Consider the following 27,323-nt stretch of genomic DNA (forward strand, 5'->3'; position numbering starts at 1 on the left):
GACCAGATGGGATACCTGCTGAACTTATCAAATATGGAACACCAGCACTGTTCTCGAACATTGCTACTACATTCAACAATTATGCCAAAGACAAATCACTCAAGCTAGGCGATGGGCTACTGATCCCGATACCAAAGCCGAGAAAGAAAAGAGGTCCTCCTGGAAATGTAAGGGCAGTTACCCTGTTGAACACCCTACGGAAACGTCTTTCACTGGTCATCCTGACGCGGATCAAGCCAGCTATCGACGGGTACTTGTCACTGAACCAGAGCGGGTTCTGGTCAGGGAGAAGTACTGGAGACGCGGTATATAGCTATCGGTGGTTATCAGCAAGATGCCAACGGGTTGCGTCGGAGATCTCAATCTTAGGCATTGATATGTCAAAGGCATTTGACACTATATCGAGGGTCAGGCTGATCGATATACTGTCATCAGTCATTGATCATGATTAGCTGCACATCATCCGGTGCCTTCTGACAGACACCACAATAAAAGTGAAGCTGAATAAAATTCTCAGCCAACCATTAGTCACACATAATGGAACCCCACAAGGTGATTCTCTATCGCCAGTCCTGTTTACTGTCTACCTCGAGGCTGCATTGAGGTTGATTCGAGAGCGACTCTCATCGCGACCAGCATTGGATATTCAGCCTCAATTGCCCAATGAAACAGCGTATGCGGATGACGTAGACTTTTTATTTATTTTTTATTGAAAAACCACAAACCTTCAGACATGTGAATGTGCACATGATATACAGTGTACATACGTATGTATCGAGAAGGCAGCACGGAAACGGCAGTGGTGGTGAGGCCTGGGCAGCTCGTCTGACCGTGGGTCTCAGAGTCATCACTGGGCAGACGCACCGGGGGGGGGGGGGGGTGGTAGCTTAGGAGATAAGGGATGGAGCCAGCATGATCATAGTATGTAATGCATATGCAGAAGTAATAATTATGTGAATCTTAAAAACAATAGTGCGGTCGACCTGCGCAGAGGAAAGGCATCATGGACATGATCTACGTGTATAACATAATAATAATTATAAGTGAGCTAGGGCACATCATACACACACATATGCGCATGTTCAAATAGGAGATCAACCTGATAGGCGTTCAGACTTCATCAGCACCAGCCTACATTATTTGCACCATAATCAACCCATACTATCATCCTCGTTAGCGGAATACAATTTAAAAAGGAATGAAGCCAAAACCGAATATACTACAATTAAAAGAGAAAAGGACAGAGTAGACGAGCGATGGCGGAACACGGTCAAACTGGGATCGATGCTTGGAGTGGAGGAAGATATCAGTCGGAGAAAACGTCTAGCAACATGTGCCTTACATCAGCTGTGGGTGATATGGCTAAGAGGTAATCATGCCCGTGAACCCCTTCGGATTAGGTTATACGGCAGCTTTATTCTCCCAATACTTCTTTATAACTGCGGAACATGGAGCCTGACAGAGACTCAAGAAAAGAAACTTGACTCGTTCCACCGCCAGCAGTTACGAGCAGTCATAGGGGTCAAATATCCCGGTATAATACGCAATGAAGCACTGTGCAAGCGCACTGGCTCCAACAAGCAGAACCCGCAGTCAGCACTGAAGTGCTTGAAACGGATTTGAATTTGAAAACTACGAAAGTCGATGAGGGGACTACTGAGGTTACTTCAGCGTTGAACAACTTGACAGATACTGAGCCAGACATGTCGTCCGCACAGGGATCGCTGTCAAGCATGACAGCACACCCCAGAACTCCCCTCGTGGACGTCGAAGTAGACATTGCAGAGCCAGATCTAGAACGGACAGAGCGACTCCTATCAGAAGTGGCATCAAACATCAACACCGAAGCGATCCACACTTGGTTCACGCCTGAACGACGAGGCAGGAATGCCAGCAGCACTGAGTCCTCACCAGAGTTGGCAACTGGGGTGAAGAAGAAGGATTCCCGGAAACCAACAAATCTAGCTCCAGGCTCACGATTTAGTCCGCTTGCCAGAGTCTAATCGTGACTTGGAAAAAAAATGCAGAACTATAACTATAATGTAACACCCACAGCACCACCTACCTCCTCGACCCAGTCACTGCGCCTCCTGATGACTAATGCTTTTAGCTTAGCAAACAAATTTGGAGAATTTGTCCACACTGTCACGCACCACAATGTAGACATCGCTGTTGTGACCGAGACCAAGTTTGATACAACTATCATGCCAGCTGACCAATGATAAAGAATGATGGCAGCACTGGGTGACCCTAATTCTCCAACAGGACTCAAACTGCTGGTGACTAATGCCTGTAGCCTTCGTAACAAGCTGGACGACCTGAGGCATGCACTCAACCAGCACGACATAGATGTAGCAATTATCACTGAAACTAAATTCTCTGCTGCTGCCATAACTAGCCTTGACTCGTCCATCCCTGGATACGGCGTCCCATATCGCAGAGACCGGAACGAGCACGGAGGAGGTGTCGCTGTGTGGATCAAGTCCACCCTTGCTTCTGCTCATCTAGACCAACTCCAGTCTGCAGACCATGAAACACTCTGGGTTAAAGTCCGCCTCCGTGGTGGCACAAGCTTGGTGATCGGCTCTGTGTACCGTCCAGGCTCCTGTAGCCCCACCGACCTCTGTCTCATCGATTCACTTGACGATACACTACATCAGGCCAAAGAGCTGTCCCCGAACGTAATCCTCGCTGGGGATTTCAACGTGCATAGTGCAGATTGGCTTGGTAGCGCGAAGTCAACCCCGGCCAGGGATGCCCTCGAGGATCTTTGTATCACCCACGAGCTCACGCAACATGTCCGAGAGCCCACTCGAGGTGCCAACACACTAGACCTAATCATGTCCACTTTCCAACAACCCATCAGTACCACAGTACTTGCCCCTTTAGGACGCTCAGATCACGGAACTGTGATAGCTCAATTCCCGACCATTTCACCATGCCGGGGAGAGGCCACCACGCGTACTGTGTGGCGTTACAAGCGTGCTGACTGGGGGCGACTCAGAGCACACCTCAAGGCTGTCCCTTGGGCCTCCATTATCACGGACGATCCAGAGTTGTCTTGCTTACAAGTCACCAATACCATCGCTGCAGGCATGGACCAGTTCATTTCCCATAAGACTCTCGTCATCCGCTCATCTGATCCCAAGTGGTGGACCCCTGAGTGCACACAAGTGATGCGTATCAAGGACAGAGAATGGAGGAAATGGCGGCACGACCTCGGCAATGACGTCAAGAAGCAATCCTTCATCGACTCTATTACCCGGGCCACCACCACACTTCAGCACTCCAGGCAGGAGAAGGAACGGCACCTTCGGGCCCGACTCACCTGCGGCTCACTTCGCGACAAGGCATGGTGGTGCAACCTGAAAGGAGCATGCGGTCTTGGCCGAAACTCTGACATCCCCCTCCTCCTCGACAATGCCGGGAAGGAACACATTACCAGCAAGGAGAAGGCTGACTGCTTTGGTCACTTCTTTGCTGGCAAGTGCAGCTTGGGTGACAGGGACCTACATTGTGCCTCCCTTGGAACCCCAGGGCCTGCTCACCCACATCCCCCACTCACCCACGTCCACTTCCGCATCCAGAATGTTCACCGCCTCCTGCGCCGTCTCGACGCGTCGAAAGCCACGGGGCCGGACAGCATCTCTCCCCGGGTCCTGAAAGAATGCGCTTCGGTGCTCGCACCGGTCCTGACCAAGCTTTTCTCATTGCGCTTCCGGCATGGATACCAACCTCAGGCCTGGAAGCTCGCCAATGTTGTTCCTGTGCATAAACGCTCATCTCGCTCACAGCTCAAGAACTACCGCCCCGTATCCCTCCTTAGTGTGATATCCAAGGTAATGGAGACCATTATCAACATGCAAATTACGAACTACCTCGAGGGTAACTCACTGCTCGCAGCGAATCAGTTTGGCTTCAGACGGAATCTGGGTACAGCCGACGCTCTTACTGCACTGCACCACTCCTGGGCATCCTCTATCGGACACGGGGGCGCAGCACGCGTACTTGCAGTTGACATCGCTGGAGCCTTCGACAAGGTCTCTCACGCAGGTGTCCTCTTCAAGCTACAGCAATGTGGAATCCAAGGAATCCTCCTTGCATGGTGTTGTGTCCTGCTCAAGGCAGACCAACTCTTCGAAAGATGAGAATGAATCATCAGTAAAACGCAATGGTTTTTAAAGGGAAGCTGGCTGCAAAGGCGGCTTGAAAGGTGACATGTGAATGTGTTATGTGCAAGGCGCCAGAGGTACAGCAGTGCAGGGCCTAGGGTGCGAACAGTAGCACTAGCAGCCTGAGTGCCAAGACCCATGCAGGGAAAGGTGCTACAATATCACCACATGCCCCCTCGGCTTAAGTGCGACTTGGGAGCACTAACACAAAGAAAATCCTGAAACTGAAATTCGAAAATCACAGCGTAACGCACAAGCAACAAGGACAAAGCAAGAGAAGCATCCCCAGTCAATCTATACACGTGGCCGGAGGAACCGTCTGTTCCGCCAGAAGCTGGACCCCGTCACTGTCTGCACTGTGTAGCTCCGTCCTCTTCTCGTGCATTTTGTGACCGTTCCTTCCATATCCCAGCGTTTTGAAGGCTGGTTCTGGATCCATACCTTATCGCCTACGTGCAGAGGGGGCAGAGGTTTGCCAAGCTGGGATGAGACCTGCTGGGGAGCACTGCGGCTGTGGGCAGCGTACTGCTGCAGATTTGCAGGAAGTGTGGGAACCTTGGTCCTCGTTGGCCTTCCAAACAGCAGCTGGGCCGGGCTTGCTCCTCCTGCACCAGGCGTGTTACGCCACTCCAGCAACCCTTCTCTGAAGGCACTGCTGTTATAGGCGTCACCTTTGCCAATTTTCATTAATAAGTGCTTCATGGCCTTGACCGCCGCCTCAGCCGCGCCATTTGACTGAGGATTGTACGGGCTGCTGGGGTCGTGGCAAATGTTCCACTCTGAGCAGAACGAAGCGAACGCTGAAGATCTGAATTGCGGCCCACCATCCGTCGTGAGGCGCGTAGGAACGCCAACGTCCGACATCCACTGAACGAGATGTTTGGTGACGTCAGACGTGGTAGCCGACCTCCCACAACGCCCAACAAATGGCCAGCCGGAAACCTTGTCGGTGAGAACCAGGTACTCAAAGCCACCTAGGGAGAAGAGGTCCGCCGCTGCATCTTCGAACGGTCTGGACGGACGACTGTCTGAGAGGAGCGGCTCAGAAGGTTGGGAGGGGAGCAGCGTGATGCAGGATCTGCAAGTCTGGACGACGTTCTTAACGTCATTGGAGATCTGGGGCCAGTACACTGCTTGCCTGGCCCTGCGGAGTGTGCGGGTCTGTCCCTGATGAGAAGCGTGAAGTTGCTCCAGCGTGGTCTGGCGTAACCTTCTGGGAACGACAATACGGTGGCCCAACAACACTATGCCGTCCTCGACCAACACGTCATGCCAAACCTGCCAGTACGGGTGCAGATCGAGGTCCAGAGCAGCCTTGTCCACCGGAAAGCCGTTCTTTACGGCGTTCAGCAGCTTGAGGTATTCCGGGTCCGTCGAGCCCTCCGCCCGCACCTTCGTAATGCCAAGGTCGGGGAGGACTGTATGGCCTGTTTCCTCGTCCTCTTGCGACAGCTGACGGAGAACACAGTAGTAGTGCTCGATTTCTTCCTCACCAGCTTCATCGTCAGGGTCTGGTGCACTTACTGGGTGTCTCGACAGGCAATCTGCGACCTTGTGATCGGCACCCGGTCTCCACTGAGCCACGAACCGAAAAGGCGTCAGCTTCTCCCGTAGTCGCACGATTCGTGGAGACGTCAACTCATCCAGCGTCTTAGCATTCACGATAGGAATGAGCGGCTTGTGATCGACTAGCAGCTCGAAATCAGCACCGGCCAGGAACAGTCTAGCCTTGTGGACTGCCCAGACTACCGCCAGCAGTTCAATCTCCGTTGCAGAGTACCTGGCCTCGGTCTCAGTGACGTGCCGTGAAGCACATTGCACTAGACGCCACCGCCCGTCCACTTGCTGCTGCCACAGTGCCATGCCGAGACCGTTTGACTGCGAGACGTCTGTCTCGAGACGAAGCGGCTGTGCAGGGTCGAAGGTAGCCAACACTCGAGGGCTTACCAGCTCCTCTAGTATAGCTGTAAATGCCTGCTGCTGCGGATCCTCCCAGATAAACTCATTCTTTGGAGAGAGCAGAGAGCGGATCGGGGATAGAAGCTCCGCTAGTCGCGGCGTGAACGCGTCGAACTGCTGCACGAGTCCACAGAAGGATCGGATATCAGTGCGGTTGGTAGGGATTGGAAAGTTGTGTAGATCCTCCACCAAGCTTCGATCAGGACTGTAGCCGTCCGGCGTCACCACGAATCCGCAGTACGATGCTCTGGGTGCCGCAAAGACGAATTTGCGGCGGTTCAGTGTGATTTGGTTCTCCGAGCAAAGCTTGAGCACATTGCGAACCCTCTGGGTGTGCGCCTCAAGCTCAGTGTCGTACACGATGACATCCTCTACCACTTTCTGAAGATTCGAAAACCCGGCGAACACTTCGTCTCCTCTCCGGTTGTGTTCGTCACCTGCCGACACCAAGCCCATGACGTTCCGCTTGAAACGGTAGGCACCCCATGGCGTCATGAACGTGAGCCTGGTGCTATCGTCGTCGAGGGGTACCTGCCAGTAGCCATGGCGAGAATCTAGGGTGGTGAAGTACTGCATCCCCATTGGGATCGACGCGACGACTTCCCGAGGTACTCGGGTTGGGTATGCCGGCCTCTTGACCCATTTATTTAGACCCGTCAGGTCCACCGTGATGCGCGGCTCACTGGAATTCTTCTTAGGGACCACCACCAGTGGGTGGCACCAAGTGTATGCTTCGCCGACAGGCACCTTCTCAATGACGCCCTTGCCCACCATGTCGGACAGCTGGTTCTGCACAGCATCCCGCCACCTGAATGGGATGGAGCGAGCGCGATACAGGCGGCATGGCGACGCGCCATTGATGAGCTCGATGCGCATCGGCTCACCGCTCATGGGCTTGAGCGGGGTATCACAGAACACTTCTGGAAACTCTTCCAGCAAGGTACGTCGGATTTCCTCAGCCGCCGTTGACGCAGTACCTACTGACGTGTCTGCGACTTCGGATGCTTGCTTCCGAGGGATGGAGATGTTCGCCACGCTCTGTACCCTTAGACGGGAGTGAGGCCATCCATCCTCGAGAAGCCGCAACTTCATGCACGTGTCCTTGCTGAGCAGAGGTGTCTTCAGCTGCCGGAATACGTGCAGGGTCGACACGGCGGTAGTGTCGCTCAAAGACAACTGAGCCTCGAGCTTGCCCATGGAATCCAAAGCTGTACCGTTAGCTGCCTTGACATCAGCTGTGTCCGGCACTAGATTCATCCTGAGGCTTGGGTCGATACCATCCAGGTCGGTAAGACTGATGGCGTCCACATCCACGCCCGTGTCCGGCAGCCACCCGATAGCGCATGACGATCCTCCCTGGATCGCGACGCCAACCGTCACCAGCTTGTTCCTAGAAGGACCAGCCTGGTTGACAAACAGCGAGTCGACAGACGTCGTTCCTGGTAAGGGCGAGGTCCGCTGTCGACAAACCCTAGCAAAGTGACCCACCTTGAGGCACAAGCGGCATGTCTGGTTATAGGCCTTGCATTGGCCCTTGGGGTGAGTCTCCCCACAAAACCTGCACGTGCCTACGTCCGACTTCAGCGTCTTTGCCTGCGCCTGCTGACGCTTGTAAGTAGACTTCGTTGCCGCCGCCAACGCCAGGTCCGGCAGCTGCTCACCGAGGCCAGATTCCGTATCGGTAGAGGATTCGTATGCAGAGCATATCTGCATGACCCGATCGAGCGATAACTCACTGGCATACTCTTCTTCGAGCACCCGTCGTTGCATCGCTCGATCCCTTAGGCCACAGACGAGCCTGTCGCGGAGCCGGGTTTCCCGAAGTTGGGCCTCATGGCCGCACAGTGACCCACATCTGCCGCACTGCAGACTATCTGGGTAGCTGCACGCATCATGCAGCTGAGACAGACCCGAGAAGTACTGGCTGATACTCTCACCTTGTCTCTGGCTCCTGCCATGGAAGGCATTGCGGTCCAGTAACGGGTTTCTTCGCTTTCTCAGGAAAGCTTCCAGCTTCTGGATGGCAACCCGCTCATCATCGCCGTCGGCTATGGGAACTACGCCCGCCTGCCACAGCCGCACCCAACCATCATTGAGAGCTGTACGGAGAACTGCTTGCTGTGTAACTGTACCTGCGTCTCTGCATAGCCCAGTCAACGACACGTAGTCAGACCACTTGACTTTCCACTCGAGGAAACCAGCTAGGTCTATCGAGTCTGGACTGGGCAGGTGGGGTATTTCCGCTCTCCGGGCCCACGGCCCTACCTCTGGCTGTCTTGAGGTGGATGGTGGCGGGCCGCTGCCGGCAGGCTGGCTTGACTGCGCCATTGTGAGCCTAAGCAGAATCTGCTGCTGCTGGCTGAGGGATTGGACGATAGACTGCAGCAGGCTTCCTTCTTCTTGAGTTCCTGGCTGCATCCGCTCTGTCAACCCGTCGTTGATTGCTGCTGCTTCCTCAGCCTTGGCCTTGACAGAGGTTCGTGTCTTTCGCTGCGCCATGTTGTGTCCTGCTCAAGGCAGACCAACTTTTCGAAAGATGAGAATGAATCATCAGTAAAACGCAATGGTTTTTAAAGGGAAGCTGGCTGCAAAGGCGGCTTGAAAGGTGACATGTGAATGTGTTATGTGCAAGGCGCCAGAGGTACAGCAGTGAAGGGCCTAGGGTGCGAACAGTAGCACTAGCAGCCTGAGTGCCAAGACCCATGCAGGGAAAGGTGCTACAATATCACCACACATGGCTGACATCGTACCTGTCTAACCGAAGCATACAGTGTGTTGTCGGTGGTGCAACCTCCCGTCCATACCCCATCAAGGCGGGAGTCCCACAAGGCAGCATCTTGGGGCCAACCATGTTTCTCATATACATTAACGACGTATCAACATGCCTTGCTGGGAACACGCAGCTGGAAGCCTATGCTGACGATACGACATTGTACACTCTTCTCCGTAACGACCTCCCCACTGCTGCTGCCTTGCTTCAGGACACCGTCAATCGTCTGTCAGACTGGGGCAAGGAATGGCGTGTAGCGTTTGAGCCGTCGAAATCCCAGGCTATGACAGTCACGCTGCAAAGAGCGCAGCTAGCCTTGCCCTCTCTTCTCTTTGGAGGCAACCCTGTGCCAGAGTCATCCACAGTAAAGCTCTTGGGGGTGACTTTTGATCCGAAGCTGTCCTACGCGGAGCACATCCGCGCAGTGTCTATACGTGGCAAACAGCGCTTGGGCCTCCTGCGGCGAGCTGCGCCCTATCTCTCCGGAGAAGGCTGCCTCACGGTGTACAAGGGTTTGTACGGCCCGTTTTGGAGTATGCTCCGCTCGTCTGGATGGGAGCTGCTCCCTCCATCTATCACGCCTAGATAGCATCCAACGCCGTGCATTGCGCATCATTGGTCCCGGGACGGAGCTCCAGAGCCTCAGCCTACGGCGATACGTTGCTGCATTAACATACACTTACAAACTGCATTTCATCACCGGTCCGACTCAATTACTAGCAGTCCTCCCACCAAGGCTTGAGCCCCGTGACGCCACTCGCACTCGAAACGATCTCCGCATGGCCGCCGGCCACAGTTACCAGCTACGAAATCCGCTACCGCGTCAAGCACCAGACACCATTCTCCGCAGCTTCCCACATTGTGCAATCAAGCTGTGGAATTCCCTGCCACCAGCTTTTCTACACTCCGCCCCAACTCGCAAAAATCTTCAAAAGTTTAAGTGCAACGTCAACGAATACCTCCGCCGACAGGATTGGCGATGGTCCACAGACATTCTGCCTGTCGACCCACCTACATTCTAGTGCCCCGTCAACGACTCCCATTGCTACGAAAGCGCTGCACAGTAGTACTAGCTGCTGCTTGCCCTTGCTTTCTTTTTATTTTTGCTGACCCTTACAGCTCTATCTTTTGTTTTTGGTGCGTGTTTCTGGCCGTGATGCCGAGACCTCAGGTCGGCAGAGCTATCAATGCCCCACCATCACTGCTGCACCTCGGTGCAGCCCCTTCTCAGTAGTTGTCACGTTTGTCCTTGTCTCAGTACCATTGTCTTCTGTATTATTTATGAGTTGGGTATGTGAACATAGTAAAAAAAAAAGAAAAAAAGACACCTCATCCCCGGTCCAGCATGCTATGTCAGCATACTTTCAACCAGGAAGCTCAGGGTTCCGAGGCCGCCCGAGAACAACCCTCCCGCGATCTAACAACAACGACCTGAAAAATTCCAGATCCACAAACTTCCTCACATCACACGAGGATCTAGTTGCACTGAGGCAGCTCGCCCAGGATCGTCGAAAGTGGAAGAAACTAATGTGTGCTGTGTGTAGTGGCTGAAGTTATACAATTACACTAGATACTCTAACAATAATATCGGATACAATTACACTAGATACTCTAGATACCAAATACTCTAGATACTAGATACTCTAGATACTCTAACAATTTTATCACTAATTATGATAATAATTACCACATCAAATGCTGCAGAGACCTATCCAGAATCGGCAATATGCTGGCCCTGGCCTGGAGATCTGCAACTGCAATCGGTTTCTACTTTGCAATATTAACGGATTAGTACCCTTTGTCGATTGATGGATCAATCGGAACCAACGCATTCGTCACTCCGATTAGTAACTTCGGCTCTGCTCTGTTTTGTTTTGAACTGCGTACGTATGTTTAACTCATTGTGTTTCTTTGTATTCTGTATCTCGTTATCGTTATCTTTTCCTCTAGCCCTCTCGCTTAGGATGAGCTTTCTTTTTTTATGGCAGCTTAAGCGAAGGCTATATACCTGCTTTATGCAGGTTGATGCCAACGCAAACAAGCAAAATAATAATAATAATAATAACAAGGCGGATTCCATATCACCGCCGGAAGGCTCTGCAAGATCTACTGAATACGCTTTGAAGCAAGGCATAATACAAGAATCGATTAGTCCGTGGGCATCACCCATAGTATTGGTGCAAAAGAAGGATGGCTCTCTTCGACTCTGTATCGACTACAGGAAGTTAAACTCTGTCACCGAGCCTGATGCTTACCCGATTCCCAGGGCAGATGACACGCTTGATTCCCTGTCTGGCTGTCGGTATTTCACGTCCCTTGACTTAGCGTCAGGGTACTGGCAAACAGCAATGGAAGGAAGCGACATGGCTAAGACGGCATTTACCACGCGCTGGGCTTGTTTGAGTTTAGTGTTCTGCCGATGGGCTGCAGGAATGGCCCAGCGACGTTTCAGTGCGTAATGGAAGCAGTCCTGAGTGGCTTATGTAACACACCGGCTCAGCCATTCTGCCGTGTGTTCTTTGATGATGTCTTGAATGCCAGCGAAACGCTGTCTGGCCAACTCCAGATTCTGCTGCCCATGTTCGCGCGAGTTCGGTCCGCTGGGCTCCGGTTCAATCTGAAGAAATGCTCCTTCTTCCAGGAGGAGGTTACTTTCTTAGGACACCGCGTGTCAGGGGAGGGCATCTAACCGGATGAGGCCTAACTCATCGCGGTCAGGAACTGGAAGACTCCGAAATCTGTCACAGCTGTCCACGAGTTCCTTGGCTTCGCTGAATATTATCGCCCCTTCATACGTGGGTTCGCCCAGCGTGCTGCTCCGCTTATTGCTCTGACAGGCAAGAATGCTCACTTTGCTGGGTCGAAAGAGTGCGAAGCGGCGTTCCAGGCGCTGAAGCGTTTGCTTGCCAGTGTGCCGGTGATGGCGTACTCCCAGTTTGAAGAGTCAGCGGGTGCATTCATTCTGGACACCGATGCGAGCAATGTGTCGATTGGTGCGGTCCTCAGCCAGATCCAGGATGGAACTGAGCGACCAATCGCGTACGGCAGCCGTGTGCTGACGAAAGCTGAGCGGAACTACGATGCTAGCGATCGTGAGGCCCTTGCGCTGGTCTATTTTGCGGAGTATTTCAGGCACTACTTGTTGGCACGACCATTTGTTGCCAGGATGGACAATACTGCGTTTCCTGCACTCCGGAACCCTGCGGACGGAAAGCACGTTGGCTTGACTGTTTATCCGAATATGAATTCCGAGTCGTCCACCGTCCAGGTCGCCAACATCTGAATGCTGATGGTCTGTCGCGCTTGCTAGCCGAACCTGAAGCACATGTGCACAGTGAATCTCCGCCACTGGCACCAACACCGCCGCAAGATGCTGCCCCGGGTCCACCGCCGCGAGATGCTGCGCCAGCGACATCTAGTGCTGTCACCGTTGAGCTAGATGACCTATCATCTGCTGCTTTAGCTGATGCTCAACGCTCTGATCCGGAGTTATCCACAGTCTGGTTATGGTATGACGCGGCTAGTGGCAAGTTTGTTCGCCCACCGGAAGATGACATTTCTGGTGTTAGTCGAACTGTCAAGATTATCTGGTCACAGATTGATCAGTTGTCTTTGCGTGATTCCGTCTTGTATATACTGCCTCCTTTTGCGGATCATGACCACGTTGGTGAGTCACCCCGTCTGGTCGTACCACGCTCATCTCAGGAGCGAGCCATGATCGCTGTACATTCTCTTCCTACTGCTAACCATCCTGGTGTGAAGAAAACCCTGTCTCAAGCTCGTCTGCGTTTCTACTGGGTTGGAATCGCTTCGGACATCACCGAATTTGTTCGATGCTGTCACACCTGTGCACAGATTCGAGCGAAGAATTCAACAAACCGTGCACCACTTCAGCCAATGATTGCCAGTTATCCGTTCGAAATTGTTGCCTTGGACATTTTCGGTCCTCTGCCTGAAACGTCCCAGGGCCTTAAGTATCTCCTGGTCATGGCGAATTACTTTACGCGATGGGTCGAGGGATTCTCTTTGCGCGATATCACTGCTGTTTCGTTTGCTGCAGCTGTCGTTAATGGTTGGATCAGTCCGTTCGGTGCACCTGAACAGCTTCATTCAGATCAAGGGGCCCAGTTCGAATCTCGGCTATTTGCGGATATCTGCCGTCTCCTTGGTATCCGGAAGACGCGAACCACGCCATATCATCCTTCTGGCGATGGTCTGGTGGAGCGCGTCAACCGCACTCTTTTAGGTCTGCTGCATGCCCACATTACTCCAACCAGCACGGAGTAGGATGCAACGTTCCCTCTCGTCTTGCTGTCATATCATGCTGCAGTGCACAAGTCCACTGGATTCAGCCCAGCGCGCCTGCTGTATGGTGCGGATGTCCGGTAACCAGCTGATATTGTGTTCAATTTACCTTCGCCAACTTCCACTGATATGCATACCTATGTCCGTAGTCTCGACACTTCTCTGCGGAAAATTCATGTTGAAGCCCGTCATAATGCTGATCTTGCTCATGCGTCTCAAGAACAATTCTATAACCGTCGCGTTCATGGTGAGCCTTATGTTGTCGGTCAGCAAGTATATCTTCAAGATCCAGTTATTCGTGCCTGCGAGCACCGTAAATTTTATCGTTTCTGGTCTGGTCCACATATTATTGTGCGTGTTCATGGTCCGACATCATACACGTTATTGCTGAATGGAGTTGAACGTACTGTTCACTTCAATCGCTTGAAGCCAGTTACTTCATAGTGCCCAGTTTCCTTACCGTCGTCTGTCCATGATCTCCCCGACCCAGTGAGTTTGTCAGCTAATAACTTTGTTCCTGTTGTGCCACATGATGCCGATGACTCTGTGCCGAGTACGCCTCCAATTTCGCCGTCTGTTGTCATGTCACCTCTACGCCCTCCTGTTGCTACTCCAGTATTAGTGCGTCAATCAGGCCGGATCCGCACTGCTCCTGTGAGATTTGGCGACTAAGTTTGTAGTTAGGTCATTGTATACCCGTAATTTTTTTCTTTTCTCTATATGAAACTCGGGTATTGAGCCAATAATAAAAGTAGAAAGGAAAAGGACATAGAAGAGGGCCTTTGGTTTTTCCATAACCTTGAACATTCCAAGTTGGAAGGCTGTCGGTTAGCGCTACAGAGATTTGTTGAAGCTAGGTGTCAGGACGTCGAATGTCTCAGTACTCTGTCAGTTTTGTGCCTAGTTGTTGCACTTTACAGTGGTGGAGAGTTACTCTTAACTCGTTTCCATAATGTTCTTTTCCTTTCTACTTTTTTCTATATTATAAATTTAATTGTTTTTGCCCTGCTTGCCAATTATTCACGAGGTCGTGAATGGTGAGAGGAGGGGAATTGTGTAGTATAGGCCAATGATTACTTATTATTTCTTACATTTTGTATTTAGTATTTCCTGCTCCTGTCCACGTGACGAATCTTGTAAGCTGCGCGCATGCCCACGTGTTTCTTGCCTTTCTCTCTCTTCTCCTCTGTGACAAGTAACATTAGTTTTACTATAGATATGAACAGTGTGAGTGTCTGATGAAACCAGAGAATAGTCTTGTATTACTATTAGGAAAGGAAATCCTACAGAGTACCTTGGAGAAGCAAAGGCACAGGGAATAATTGAAAAGACCTGGGAAGGACGACTTCAGAGGTGAGAATGACAGTAACATCAAAGTCAGGAAAGCATTCGTAGGCAGTCAAGAATCACTTATCATTCAGTACTAGTTGTCGTCAACTCGTAGGCAATAGCACACAACTTTTCATGTTGAACATTTCCGTTCCCAAAATACACCGGAATCATAATTCGAAGTAGTTCAATTTGTGTTTACTATGGTGGCGGGGCATTATATGGCCCGACTTCTGCGAAAATCAGGCTTAGGTTGAAAATCATTTAATTGAGAAAAAATATGTTTTGTAAAAGTGTGTGTCCCGTGTAGGCAAGTTCGAGTGCAGCGAAGTGAAACCAAAGAAAATCTCGCTTGTGTGAAGAAGTAGAAATCATGGCAGGAAGGGTTTCAGCGCTCAGAGAAGTCATAGGGCTCCGCTGAAGTCACAAACGACGCCTCAGCACCCGAGTCCGGGAACTCGCGAACCTTCGCCGTTCAAGTTCTTCCCTCGCCTCGTGCCACTCCGGTCATCAGCCGCACACTTGTTGAGTGTAGACAGCACGATCCAACCTTCTTCTCCGTTACTATCTCAGTCGGTTTCTCCTGGCTGTAACCTGCTCCATCCAACACATCATGTATTAGCAGATGGTGCTTCCTTTGGCAATCTGAGCCTGACCGACATTCCCTTGCCATATGGCCATATTTGAAACGGGGCCAGCAGAGTGTCTCTCGCTGCTGAAAAACTTTCTCCCTTCCTTTGGCAGCGACTTGAGCTGCTTCTCTGTGTCTGCGACCGATATCGCCATGCACTGAGCCTTGCCACTGATCGTTCCACTGGCTTCCTGGCAGTATCACCCTGTCGTCCGTGCACGATCTGGTAAGACCAGCCGTGCTCCTGAACCTGACGCAGAGACATCCCGTAGCACTGCCGTTCGACCAGGTCCGCATTGATCCTAGATCACCTACTTTGCCATTGCTTGCAGCAATGGGGGCATTTTACCTATAATAATGATTATACTAATAATAATGTATCGGCGTTATACTTGGTGTCCACCTCGCTATCTTCCGTCATAGCGAGTGTGGTCCACACCTCTACCTCTCGGCAAACACGCGTATTACTGAAAAGACTCCTCTAACCGCTGCTTGCCGGTCAGGAACGTCTTTCCGAGCGAGGGAAGCAACTCTCGCTTTGCTCCCTCGTAGTTATTGCAGCAAATACAGATCCTCTCCACTGTGCTACCCGCTAGCACGATACGCAACCGCAGCAGCCATTCGCTTTCTTCGAACTCGTTCTTGGAACAGATGTCCTCAAACAGGCCGAAATAACGCTCCAGTGGCTGCGTTCCAACATATGAGGGTTTTTTCATCAACGGTTTACGCCCACCGCTGTGACTGGGAGCTTCCGCTGTACCTCCAATGGCACTCTCACTGGCGGCTTCACCGTCACCCTCATACGCCTTGGCGAAGCGCTCGTTAATCTCTTTGAGATTTTGTCAAACTCGGTGCTGAGTGTCTCCTCTTGCCGTCTGGCACTGCGCTCCTCACGCTCCTCGCACTGTCGGAGCCACTGCTCTACATGTTCCTCCAACTTCTCGACTTCCCATCCTATCGGAATTCCATTGGCGATGAAGATGGCCTCCAAATTACCTAGTGCCTCTGGCATGCACGCTTCAATCCTGGCTTGGTCGCCAAATGTTGTGAACCCTTCTGATTCTCTAAAAGTCAGGAACGAACGAGCACACGGCACGAGGACAACTATTTTCTCTTTAACAGTATATTTCACTTGATCGAATATAATAAACTAACACTAAGATCACCAGCTATTTATAGCATGCAAATGACAGCGTATATCAGGAAAGCATACGCATATAAAACATGACAATCGTCATAACAGTGTATATAGTAAAAACCGCACACAGCGCATATAGCGCATGCAATGCAGCAAACCTCAGAGGTACGGCGAAGTCGAGATACAACATTGCAAAGAATACAGTGCCATAGACGCAAAGGCCTTTCCCACTTGAGAACTGGTGGTTTGTAATACTCCTTCTGCCCCCTCTTCATTTGTTGTTATAATAAGAAGTGAGACACAATCAAGAGTTGCAACAGACAACACATGCCCTTGGACAATACAGAACAAGAACACCTCTGTGCACTTACAATACAATAGTACTGTCAATACATGAAGTTATTACTTTTAAGTTCAAATTTGGACTTAACGGAGAACATGATGTTATTACTCACTGTAATGTCCTAACAGCAAAGTCGATACATGAAAGGTCCATGGTGGGAAAGAAGAAGGACTGGCATCATCATTAAACTTTGAGAAGAAGAATCCCACAGATTATGTAGAGCGGATTGACAATGTAATTCGAAATGGCATAGATAAACAGACATTTACCTTCGTAACTGATCAATAATGTCCTTGAAAGGTGTGCTAAACATACTTTCGTTGTTGAAAAGGAATGTTGACATTATTTGGCAAGTGTCAACCTTTTGGTCGTGCGATCCTTTGTTTAATGCAAGTAGCATGGAAAAGAACCGTAGATGAGATTCATGCAGTAGTTAAATCCACTCTGTGTGACATTCAATATGGCCGGCGTGGAACCATGATATCCGGGGATGGCCCTAATGTTGCGAAATTCCGTTCGACTATCATTTACGCACGTTGTTGTATTTGGTTCTTGTGTCGTAGAGTCCAGTGTCTGATGTCATAATATATGTAGGGTCCAGTGTCTGATGTCATAATATATGTAGGGTCCAGTGTCTGATGTCATAATATATGTAGGGTCCAGTGTCTGATGTCATAATATATGTAGAGTCCAGTGTCTGATGTCATAATATATGTAGGGTCCAGTGTCTGATGTCATAATATATGTAGAGTCCAGTGTCTGATGTCATAATATATGTAGAGTCTAGTGTCTGATGTCATAATATATGTGTTGTGAACCCTCTGGTTCTCTAAAGTGTCAGGAACGAACGACCCCACACGGCACAAGGACAAACTATTTATTCTCAACAGTATATTTCACTTCCATCGACTAACAACAATGAATGACTGAATGAATGAATGAACAACTGAATAACTAACACTAAAACCACCAGGTAGTTATAGCATAAAAATGACAGCGTATATGAGAAAAGCATACACATACAACATACAACTACAGTGCACAGCAAACCGCACATAGCGCCTGTAGCGTATGCCACGTCGTAAACATCAGCGGTACGGCGGAGTCGGGATACAGCTGCATTGAAACGAACACAATGTCACAAGCATGAAGGCCTTTCACTCTCGAGAACTTGTCGTTTCACAACATTCTCCCCACCAAAGGGCTTCTCACCGCCGTACAACAACTCCTAAGTCAAAACGATCGGGGCTCTGACTTCACGCCCAGAACGAGTCATCCGCTGCTGTGGCGGTGGCCAAGGTGGAATATTACGAGTGCTCACCATTTCTGCCAACTGAGCAATGGTCTGCGGGTTTGCGCACTTCAGATGAAGCTCTAACGTTGGCTTCACCAGAGCACATACCGGAATGACTGCGGAGCTACCCAGGATCATGATGGCGAACTTGTCCATCCACTGTTGGCTTGATTCCGCACCGAACGGCTTCACTTCAACAGTCTCAACACCAAGCGTGCCGATCTGGGCTGTCACACACAACACAGTCACTGGGCCACTGCGTCGTGGGGCGGACGCTGGACCAGATAACCTACATTCGATCTCCGTGTTCTACACAGTCTCGCCGCTTACTTCTTCCGTGCTAACCAGTATCGCCCTTCTCATTTTCTCGGCTTCTACGCCTTGCGCTTCTAAGTCTCGCGCCTCTAACTCTTGCGCCTCTAACTCTTGCGCCTCTAACTCTTGCGCCTCTAACTCTTGCGCCTCTAACTCTTGCGCCTCTAACTCTTGCGCCTCTACGTCTTGCGCCTCTACGTCTTGCGTCTCTACGTCTTGCGCCTCTACGTCTTGCGCCTCTACGTCTTGCGCTTCTACGTCTTGCGCTTCTACGTCTTGCGCGTCTACGTCGTTCGGCCGAGACTCCAGCTGCTTCTGAGCGTCTCCGACCGATGTCGCCATGCACTGTACCGACGCAGTGGGCCTTGGATCCGATCCTCTCACTGGCTTCAAATACTCTTCTGACCGCTGCTTGTCTTTAAGCAAAGTCTTCCACGCCTTGTCCGGCGTCCTTCCGGAAAATCTCGCTTTTCTCCCTCATATTTACTGCTGGCAATGGGCTCGTTAATCTTCTTGAGCTTTTCGTTAAACTCTGTGCGGAGCGCACCCTCTTGCCGTCTAGCACTGCGCTCTTCAAACTCCTCGCTCTGTCGGAGCCTCTTCTCCACGTATTCTCGCAACCTATCGCCTTCAAATCCATACCGAATTCCGTTAGCGATAAAGCTGGCTTCAATGATCCATAGTTCCTGTGCCATGCTTGCTTCGTATCCTGGCGTGGTCGCCAAATGTTGTGAACCCTCTGGTTCTCTAAAGTGTCAGGAACGAACGACCCCACACGGCACAAGGACAAACTATTTATTCTCAACAGTATATTTCACTCAGCAGAATCATCCAGTCTGCTAGGTGGAGAATGCTTGGCCACATGCTTCGACTAGACACCTCATCCCCGGTCCAGCAGGCTATGTCAGCATACTTTCAACCAGGAAGCTCAGGGAACAACCCTCCCGCGATCTATCAACAACGACCTGAAAAATTCCAGATACAACAAACTCCCTCACATCACACGAGGATCTAGTTGCACTGAGGCAGCTTGCCCAGGATCGTCGAAAGTGGAAGGAACTAATGTGTGCTGTGTGTAGTGGCTGAAGTTATACAATTACACTAGATACTCTAACAATAATATCGGATACAATTACACTAGATACTCTAGATACTAGATACTCTAGATACTAGATACTCTAGATACTCTAACAATTTTATCACTAATTATGATAATAATTACCACATCAAATGCTGCAGAGACCTATCCAGAATCGGCAATATGCTGGCCCTGGCCTGGAGATCTGCAACTGCAATCGGTTTCTACTTTGCAATATTAACGGATTAGTCCCTTTGTCGATTGATGGATCAATCGGAACCAACGCATTCGTCACTCCGATTAGTAACTTCGGCTCTGCTCTGTTTTGTTTTGAACTGTATACGTATGTTTAACTCATTGTATTTCTTTGTATTCTGTATCTCGTTATCGTTATCTTTTCCTCTAGCCCTCTCGCTTAGGATGAGCTTTCTTTTTTATGGCAGCTTAAGCGAAGGCTATATACCTGCTTTATGCAGGTTGATGCCCACGCGAACAAGCAAAATAATAATAATAATAATATTTCACTTCCATCGACTAACAACAATGAATGATTGAATGAATGAATGAACAACTGAATAACTAACACTAAAACCACCAGGTAGTTATAGCATGAAAATGACTGCGTATATGAGAAAAGCATACACATACAACATACAACTACAGTGCACACAGCAAACCGCACATAGCGCCTGTAGCGTATGCCACGTCGTAAACATCAGCGGTACGGCGGAGTCGGGAACAGCTGCATTGAAACGAACACAATGTCACAAGCGAGAAGGCCTTTCACTCTCGAGAACTTGTCGTTTCACAACAATATGTGAAGTCCAGTGTCTGATGTCATAATATATGTAGGCTCCAGTGTCTGATGTAATAATATATGTAGAGTCCAGTGCCTGATGTCATAATATATGTAGAGTCCAGTGTCTGATGTCATAATATTATGTAGGCTCCAGTGGCTGATGTCATATATGGTCTAATCGTAAAAAGAAAAGACCTGTTTGGCATACAAGAATCCGTATGCAGACTTATGACTGTAAGCATGGCTCAGTGGAAGGTTGACCGTTGGAACGGCACCAACAACCTGAAATTGGCGGCCATTCAGCATGGGTATTTCGAGGGGACTCCACATTCCCACTGCTGTTCGTCACCTGCCTCATACGACTACTCCGTTCAGCTCTTAACGGCCACAACACCATCAGAGCAATCAACACCTGGGCTGTGGCTTTGATATGGTATAGTGCTGGTATATTGGCATGGACATAGGACGAGTTGAAATCTGCTGACCGAAGAACGCGCAAGCTTATGACTGTGCATAGAGCTCTCGATCCACGCGCTGATGTAGCCGGTATGTACATCAGTCGCAAGTCTCAAGAAGATCACAGAGAGCCTGATCATCGCGACACAACACCAGGCCTTGGCAACTGACCTGATCAAGGCCCAAATCTTCCATCAGAGCAGAAGACCCCTGTCTCGAATGTGTGGAAAGGAAGGCGAGTCGGTTACCCATATCCTATGCGAGTGTTCAAAGCTCGCTGGATGGGATTACTTGGAGCACCATTATCGGCTGGCCTCTGCGTGTACAGGAGTTGCGACTTGCATTGTGAAGACGAGTGCTACAACCACCACTGTGGCCGGTCCAAGAGCATCATGCACCCGCAGGTAACGTGCCTGAAGCTAGAGATACTTCAGACGCCAACATCTCCGCAGGACCAGAAGATCAAGATTCTGTGGGATTTCACCATCTGGTGGGATCGCTTCATTGAGCCCCGAAGGCTTGATATTGTTCTGATTGATTTGAAACAAACTCCCAGTAAAGTTCCATTTTTGTCTGATACAGAATGTTCCTGAACGCTGCATGGATTCACCTCGAACGTCCCGTTCTTTCTTCTTCAAAAACTACGGTGCCCACTTGCACTTCGAACTGTGCATGGCACTTTCAAGACCTGACCAGCCTAGCCTGCAAGATCTGCACTGGCAGGCGCGGGCTCCAAATGATCGAGCCGCACTGCAGAGTCGAACCGTGCTGTAAGCAGACCTGCAGTCTATGCTGTCGAACATTTTTTTGGCGGCAAAACCGCTTTTTGTCTTCTTTTCGAGCCATTCAGGGATTTTTATAGAAATCCAGGGATTCTGCATGTCTTGTCAAGGTATAGAGAATTTGGTGGTTGGCCAGTACCTAACCCAATTGCATATGAATCATGTTGTGGTTAGGAGCCTAGGTTATTTCTGAAAACAAGGTCATGATTCGGCCTTTTAGATTAGAACTACGATATCCCAGACTCGGTGTTTTGTGCACTACCCGGAACTATGCAAGAACAACATTGTCTTTGTGCTTTGTTTTTTGTAGATATTTGAACAATAATCAGATCCAGAATTTAAGTGACGGTGTGTTCTCTGGTCTACCAAACCTCCGACTACTGTAAGTATTCTCAAGAGAACAGTTGTATAACGGTGTGTATATAGAGTACTGCTGGATATGTGATGAACAAACCTCGATATACTTGATCTGCTGCACTGATTGAAGGAAACAGTTGTAGACGCTGTGTGTGAAATGCTTTGTTATGAAGCCTCTGATTCTCGTAAGTGTCAGAAACGAAAGAGCACACGGCACGAGGACAACTGCTTTTTCTTAACGGTATACTTCACTTGATCGAACATAATAACTCAGTCTAAGACGACCAGATATGTAAAGCATGCAAATGACAGCGTACATCGCACACAGCGCATATAGCGTATAGCATGCATGATGCATCAGCGATATGGCGGAGTCGAAATACTTGGAGAAGTGTTGGAGCTAGGTGTCAGGTCTCCGAATGTTCCAGTACTCCTTGTCAGTTTTGTGCAATTTTGTCGCAATCGCTGACCTTATAAGATCTGGTTACGTTGATGGACAGTTAGTCAAAATTCGTAACATTTTTTCCTTCTCCTTTTTCACCATAGTGTAATAGGCTCACCATCCGAGTTGAATTCTTCCTTATTCTTTTCTTTTCTTGGCATGGTTGGCTATCACCCCTCTCTCGCACTTTGCCTGCCAATAGACCGATCCCCTTATTATACTGGGTTCGAGCACGGGGGCAACCTCACTCGCGGTGGAGCTAGTTTTTGAACGTGACAGCATCTTTGACAGTGTGTTTCAGGTTTGTTTTGGAATGTCTTCTGCTTAGTTCAAATGGTTTGCGATGGCTTCGAGCGGTGCTGAACCTCCTTCTGGTAGGAGCAGAGTCTCCGAGAGAGACATGGACTGTGATGCAGCTGCAGGATTTTTTCAAGGCGCGGGAGAGAACGATCTCGGGCCACAAACAGGAGTTACTCCAGAGGTGAGTTTTTTTGTTGTTGAAATATTCGAATCGCGAATCGTGTTGTGAGACTTATATTGTGCCTAGGCTACAGCAGACCGTATTTCTTTCTCCTTGAGATCGGTGCTGAAGATAATAGTAACCTTTTTCTGGTCTGCCTTTTCCTCTCCAGAGCCATCTTCTATGAAGGTAACCGTGGTGCTGCCAAGTCACCAAGTCGCGATCGCGATCAGCAGCCCTGAAGTGGAAAAATCGATTTTCCAACGATCTGGTTGGACATCAGCCACTAAAGTACTTCTGATTTGCCTGTAGTGACAACAGCAGCCATCCTTGGACACCTTGTAAAGACAGGAAAAGCCACTGGTGAAAGCGACTGCTATGAGGTGACGATAGCAGTGGTGATCGCTGTTTTGTCAAGTCGAAGGGCTAGCCAACCCAGAGGAAGCATTAAAAAACGATGAGCAGTGCGTGGTATTTGTTGAGCGTGAAGAGCTAGAGGAGGACAGTGCAAACACATGGAAGGAGTTGATGGTGTTTGAAGAACAGTGTGCTGTGTGCCGGCTGGTGGTGATGGTGGTCTTTGTCAGCATGTATTCGTGCTGCTTCTTGTGCTGGAACACTTCTCGCCCAGGAAGGCAGATTGCGTGCTCCCTGGCCCTCAGTCGGCAATGGGGCGTTTTTTCCAGGAACATTACCCCAGAGCCAGTGATGAGTCGTACCTTTGAAAGGTCGAAGCTTGCTGTTAATCGCAAGTGTAGCGCAGTGGATTGCTCCCTCTTCGAAGTACGAGGGCCAAAGCTTGCCGCTGTCTGCAGCAAAGTGTGTGTGCGGTTCTTTTGAACCTATGAGTTGTCCTCTTCCCCTGATTATTAGTAGGGCTGTGTTTTTTAGTAAAAAAAAAAAAAATGAATATACCCCCCCCCCCCTCTCTCTCTCTCTTAGGAAGACTGCATGTTCAAAGTGAACTATTTTCTAGTATATTTAATGTTAGACGAGCTGTTTCCGCCCAAGATCAAGATACAGGTCCTCCCTCGTTAGTAGATAATCTCTGGGCCATCAAAAAAGTTATCTTATAACGAGACTTATCTTGTAGCAGGACTTGCAGCTAAAGGTGAAATAGGCACTACTTCGTACTTACCGGGGCTACCCTCGATACAACATAAATTATCGTTGCTTCAACTCGTTATAAGATAATTGAAAATCTCCAACATAACTCTTCCTTGGATGCAAAGGATCGTCCATATTCACGAATACATAGATATAATTATTACGTTTTGTCTTTCTACTTTATCCTACGTGTTTTGGCTTTGGTCCTGCATGGTCAGTATTATCTTATACTGAGGGTTTGGCACTCCAGGGACCTGGGCAAAGGGTCGTTATAACGAATTTTATGTACTAACGGATTATGTTGTAACCGGACCTGTAAACAGTTGTATAGACCACGTTTCGCCAGGGGATTTCAGATTTCTATTTACTAACGGGGTTTATGTACTAACCGGACTCGTTATAATGAGGGAGGACCTGTAGTTTTTTTCTGTTTCTATACCTTCCTAATAAAATACATTGTGACCGAGCTTTCGGTCATACTCCGCTGTACTCCATCCTCAACCCGCCACGACCATGCGCTCTTGGCCGAACTAATGCACGAAGCATAAACACACCAGCACAGCAAGGACACTTCCGTTGACAGATATTGTTTATGCCTCTAGACAGCTGTTTCGTTTCTTCGAGCTCATCATTAAAGGAGGATAGTAGCAGGATATTAATGATGATATAATATAAGATGAAAGACGGTTTATGGTCCAATATTGAGGATTGGAGATCTAAGAAAGCAATGACAGTGATTGCGAAATGGATAAAATCGGTTGTGGCAACAAACGCGATTAGGCCGGCTGCAGGGACGCCGTAATGTCGCACTTGCCCCAGCACCATTCAAACAATTCCCTTTGGCAGTTCACGGCACGAACTTCAACAAAGCCCCGTGAATGCGTACCAGGGGAAGGCTAGACAGCATGTCTCTAGACATCAATAGGCATCGTATGAAAAGCCAGTCAATAGCACTAAAGAGCGAAAGCCTTTGTCACGGTTCGGTTTCACTCGCGCACCGGGCCCGAGCTGGCAGCACAGACAAACGCCGGACGCGAGCTGGCAGCACAAACAAACGCCGTACTCACACGAGCGTTGGGCGAACGGATGGCCACAGCCATCAAAAACAGGAACAAACCCATCCACGGCTCTTTCTCTTGCTAGCTGTGCTGCTGCGTGCATCCAACTGTTTTGCAATTTCTGCGCTCCGAGCCAGGAAAACGCAGGACAAGACGAGGGCTGATAGTAAAAGCCCAGCGAGTGCAGATGCGATGCACGGACGATGAGAGCTATTTCGATGTCGAAAAAGAAATGAACGAGCTCGAAAGATCATAATGAGAGAGCGGAAGGCGGAAGGGACGATCACAGATCTAGCTGGTTTATACGAAGCAGAGAGCTGCTCAGCAATGCGAGAGAGAAGGATAAGATGATTAGTGAGCTGGAAGTAAGTACTCCAGAGGCAATTTGACGAAGCGACGGACTTGGCGTTTGAAATTGTACAAACAACTCACCGCGTGCCAGTCGCCTCAGCTGAAACGCAGCAGCATACCGGTAATTTGCATCAACAGTGCCGCGATGAAGCCAGGGAAGTCGGCGGCTGGTGGCCAGGACATGTTTACAGCAATGAACCGTCCGCAGGACCACGGCTTGGGTTTGAATCACAGCCGGGGTTGCTGGCCAGATCGCTACAACAACGAGACGTGAACAAGTCCGCCAGCGGAGATGCAACAAATGCAACTGACCAACAACTACGTTTTGACACGGATGACCGCACAGTAGTAACAGGGCATTCAATTATTTCAACAGCTACTGGTACACATGGTACTGGTGGTACCATCCCAGACTACAGAGGTCACCAGCGCAGCGCTGTCCAGTCCAACATTGGCCAGTATACAGATGGTTCCGCAACAGTGACCATGACAAGTGCCACTACAAGTAAGTGTCAATGATGGTGTTAGTGTTCTTGCTAGGCCTGCTACTGCAAACACAACTACCTCAGGCAGTACATCTCGTAGTAGTTCTAAGGTTACTGGTCCTACATTACCCTTGGGCAGTACTGGCAGCAGCAATGTTCTTCCAAGCAATTCTGTATACTCAACCAGTATGCATAGTGTGAATACTGCAGTGAATACTAAGTACAGTGTTGGTACACAGGCTAATCCACACTCTTTCAGAAAGCCTCCAGTGTCAATGGCAGCGCCCCAGTCATGTATCCAGTGGCAGGCACCGCCTATGAGCACAATGTCAATGGCTTCTACAGGTACTAATGTATATGGGCATACCGACCAACCACAGATGTCTTCCGGGTACATGTAACAGCCAAGGGTTATGCAACACCATCCAATATTGGAAATCAAATGTATGCAACAGGGCTACCTCAAATGCAACAAAACCAGGCTCGTGCAGAGCCATGGAAGCAGCTACAACGAGTTGGCATACCGATATTCAGCGGTGACAAACGTACGTTTGAGTCATTCCGAGAAGCTTTCATGGCATGTGTAGATAGTGCACCCGCCACCCCTCAGTACAAGCTGTTGCAATTGAGGCAGTATTTGGCAGGAGAAGCACTGACAGCCATCGAGCGATTTGGCTACTCACCATCAGCCTATGACGTAGCTAAGAAGTTGCTAGAGCGCAAGTATGGCGGTGAGCGTCGCCGTGTGGCTTTACATATTGAACGCGCACAGCCACTGGACCACATCGATGGGTCTGCAACCAGTGGTACCTCCACGTGCACAGCCAACACTCCCAACAGTAGCAGCAGCAACAGCAGCACAGCGGGCTGGTCGAGTCTCTGTTGATGTTGTGGTGCCTGAGCGCCACATGCGCGACAGCCTGGAAACGACTGCACCAATTCTGCAAACTAGTCGGCACCAAGGTGATTACAGACACCATCATGCTGGCATTTGTAGCCTACCTGGCACGTCAACATGCCGCGTCAACCGTCCGCTTGTACGTGTCGGCGATCCGGGCAATTGCCAAAGAAAACGGCAAAGATCTCTCTTCGCGAAGAGTGGACCTCGCAGTTAAAGGAGTGGCACGTGCACAGGCCAACCGAACTAAGAACGCCAGCAAGCCAATCCTCCGGCCCCACATGGCAGCTATGCGCAACGCCCTGATTAGGTCTAATCTCAACGCTACCGACCGAGCCATGGCATGGGCAGCTATTCGCCTGGGCTTCTTCGCCTGTCTCCGGGCAAGCGAATATACTTCCACAACCGCCACAACCATGTCAGACGGGGCCTCCGAACAAATGACCTCTCCATCACGCCGCAGGCCATACAGGTCACAATCAAGAAGTCCAAGACCGACCAACTCGGCAAGGGTCACTCCGTCCGGCTCACAACCACCAACTCAACGGTTTGCCCGGTCAGAGCCATGCACACCTATCTCTCCAGACGCGCCAACCTGCCCAATAGACCACTGGTCATCGAAAGCTGTGGCAATTTCCACTGCACAGCCTCAGAGCCGGACCCGCAACCACAGGAGCATTGAGCGGCTTCACCGAATCCGAGATCATGAAACTCGGCAGAACGGCAAAGTGCCTGTTACAAGCACTATGTCCGCTGTGGAAAGTAACTGTTCACCGTCCGCAGGCGCGCAAGCG

General features: G+C 49.9%; 1 protein-coding gene across 1 annotated transcript in view; it reads left to right on the forward strand.

The window, feature by feature from the left end:
• The window catches only part of LOC135824423 (protein slit-like), a 298,036-nt gene that overhangs the window by 41,108 nt on the left and 229,605 nt on the right, over positions 1-27,323 (forward strand). Inside the window, exon 5 of the mRNA XM_065337158.1 lies at positions 21,682-21,753. Within this exon, the coding sequence (XP_065193230.1) occupies positions 21,682-21,753 (72 nt within the window). The remainder of the gene's footprint in view (positions 1-21,681; positions 21,754-27,323) is intronic.

This window comes from Sycon ciliatum, chromosome 9 (assembly GCF_964019385.1).
Source record: "Sycon ciliatum chromosome 9, ocSycCili1.1, whole genome shotgun sequence".
Lineage (NCBI taxonomy): Eukaryota > Metazoa > Porifera > Calcarea > Leucosolenida > Sycettidae > Sycon > Sycon ciliatum.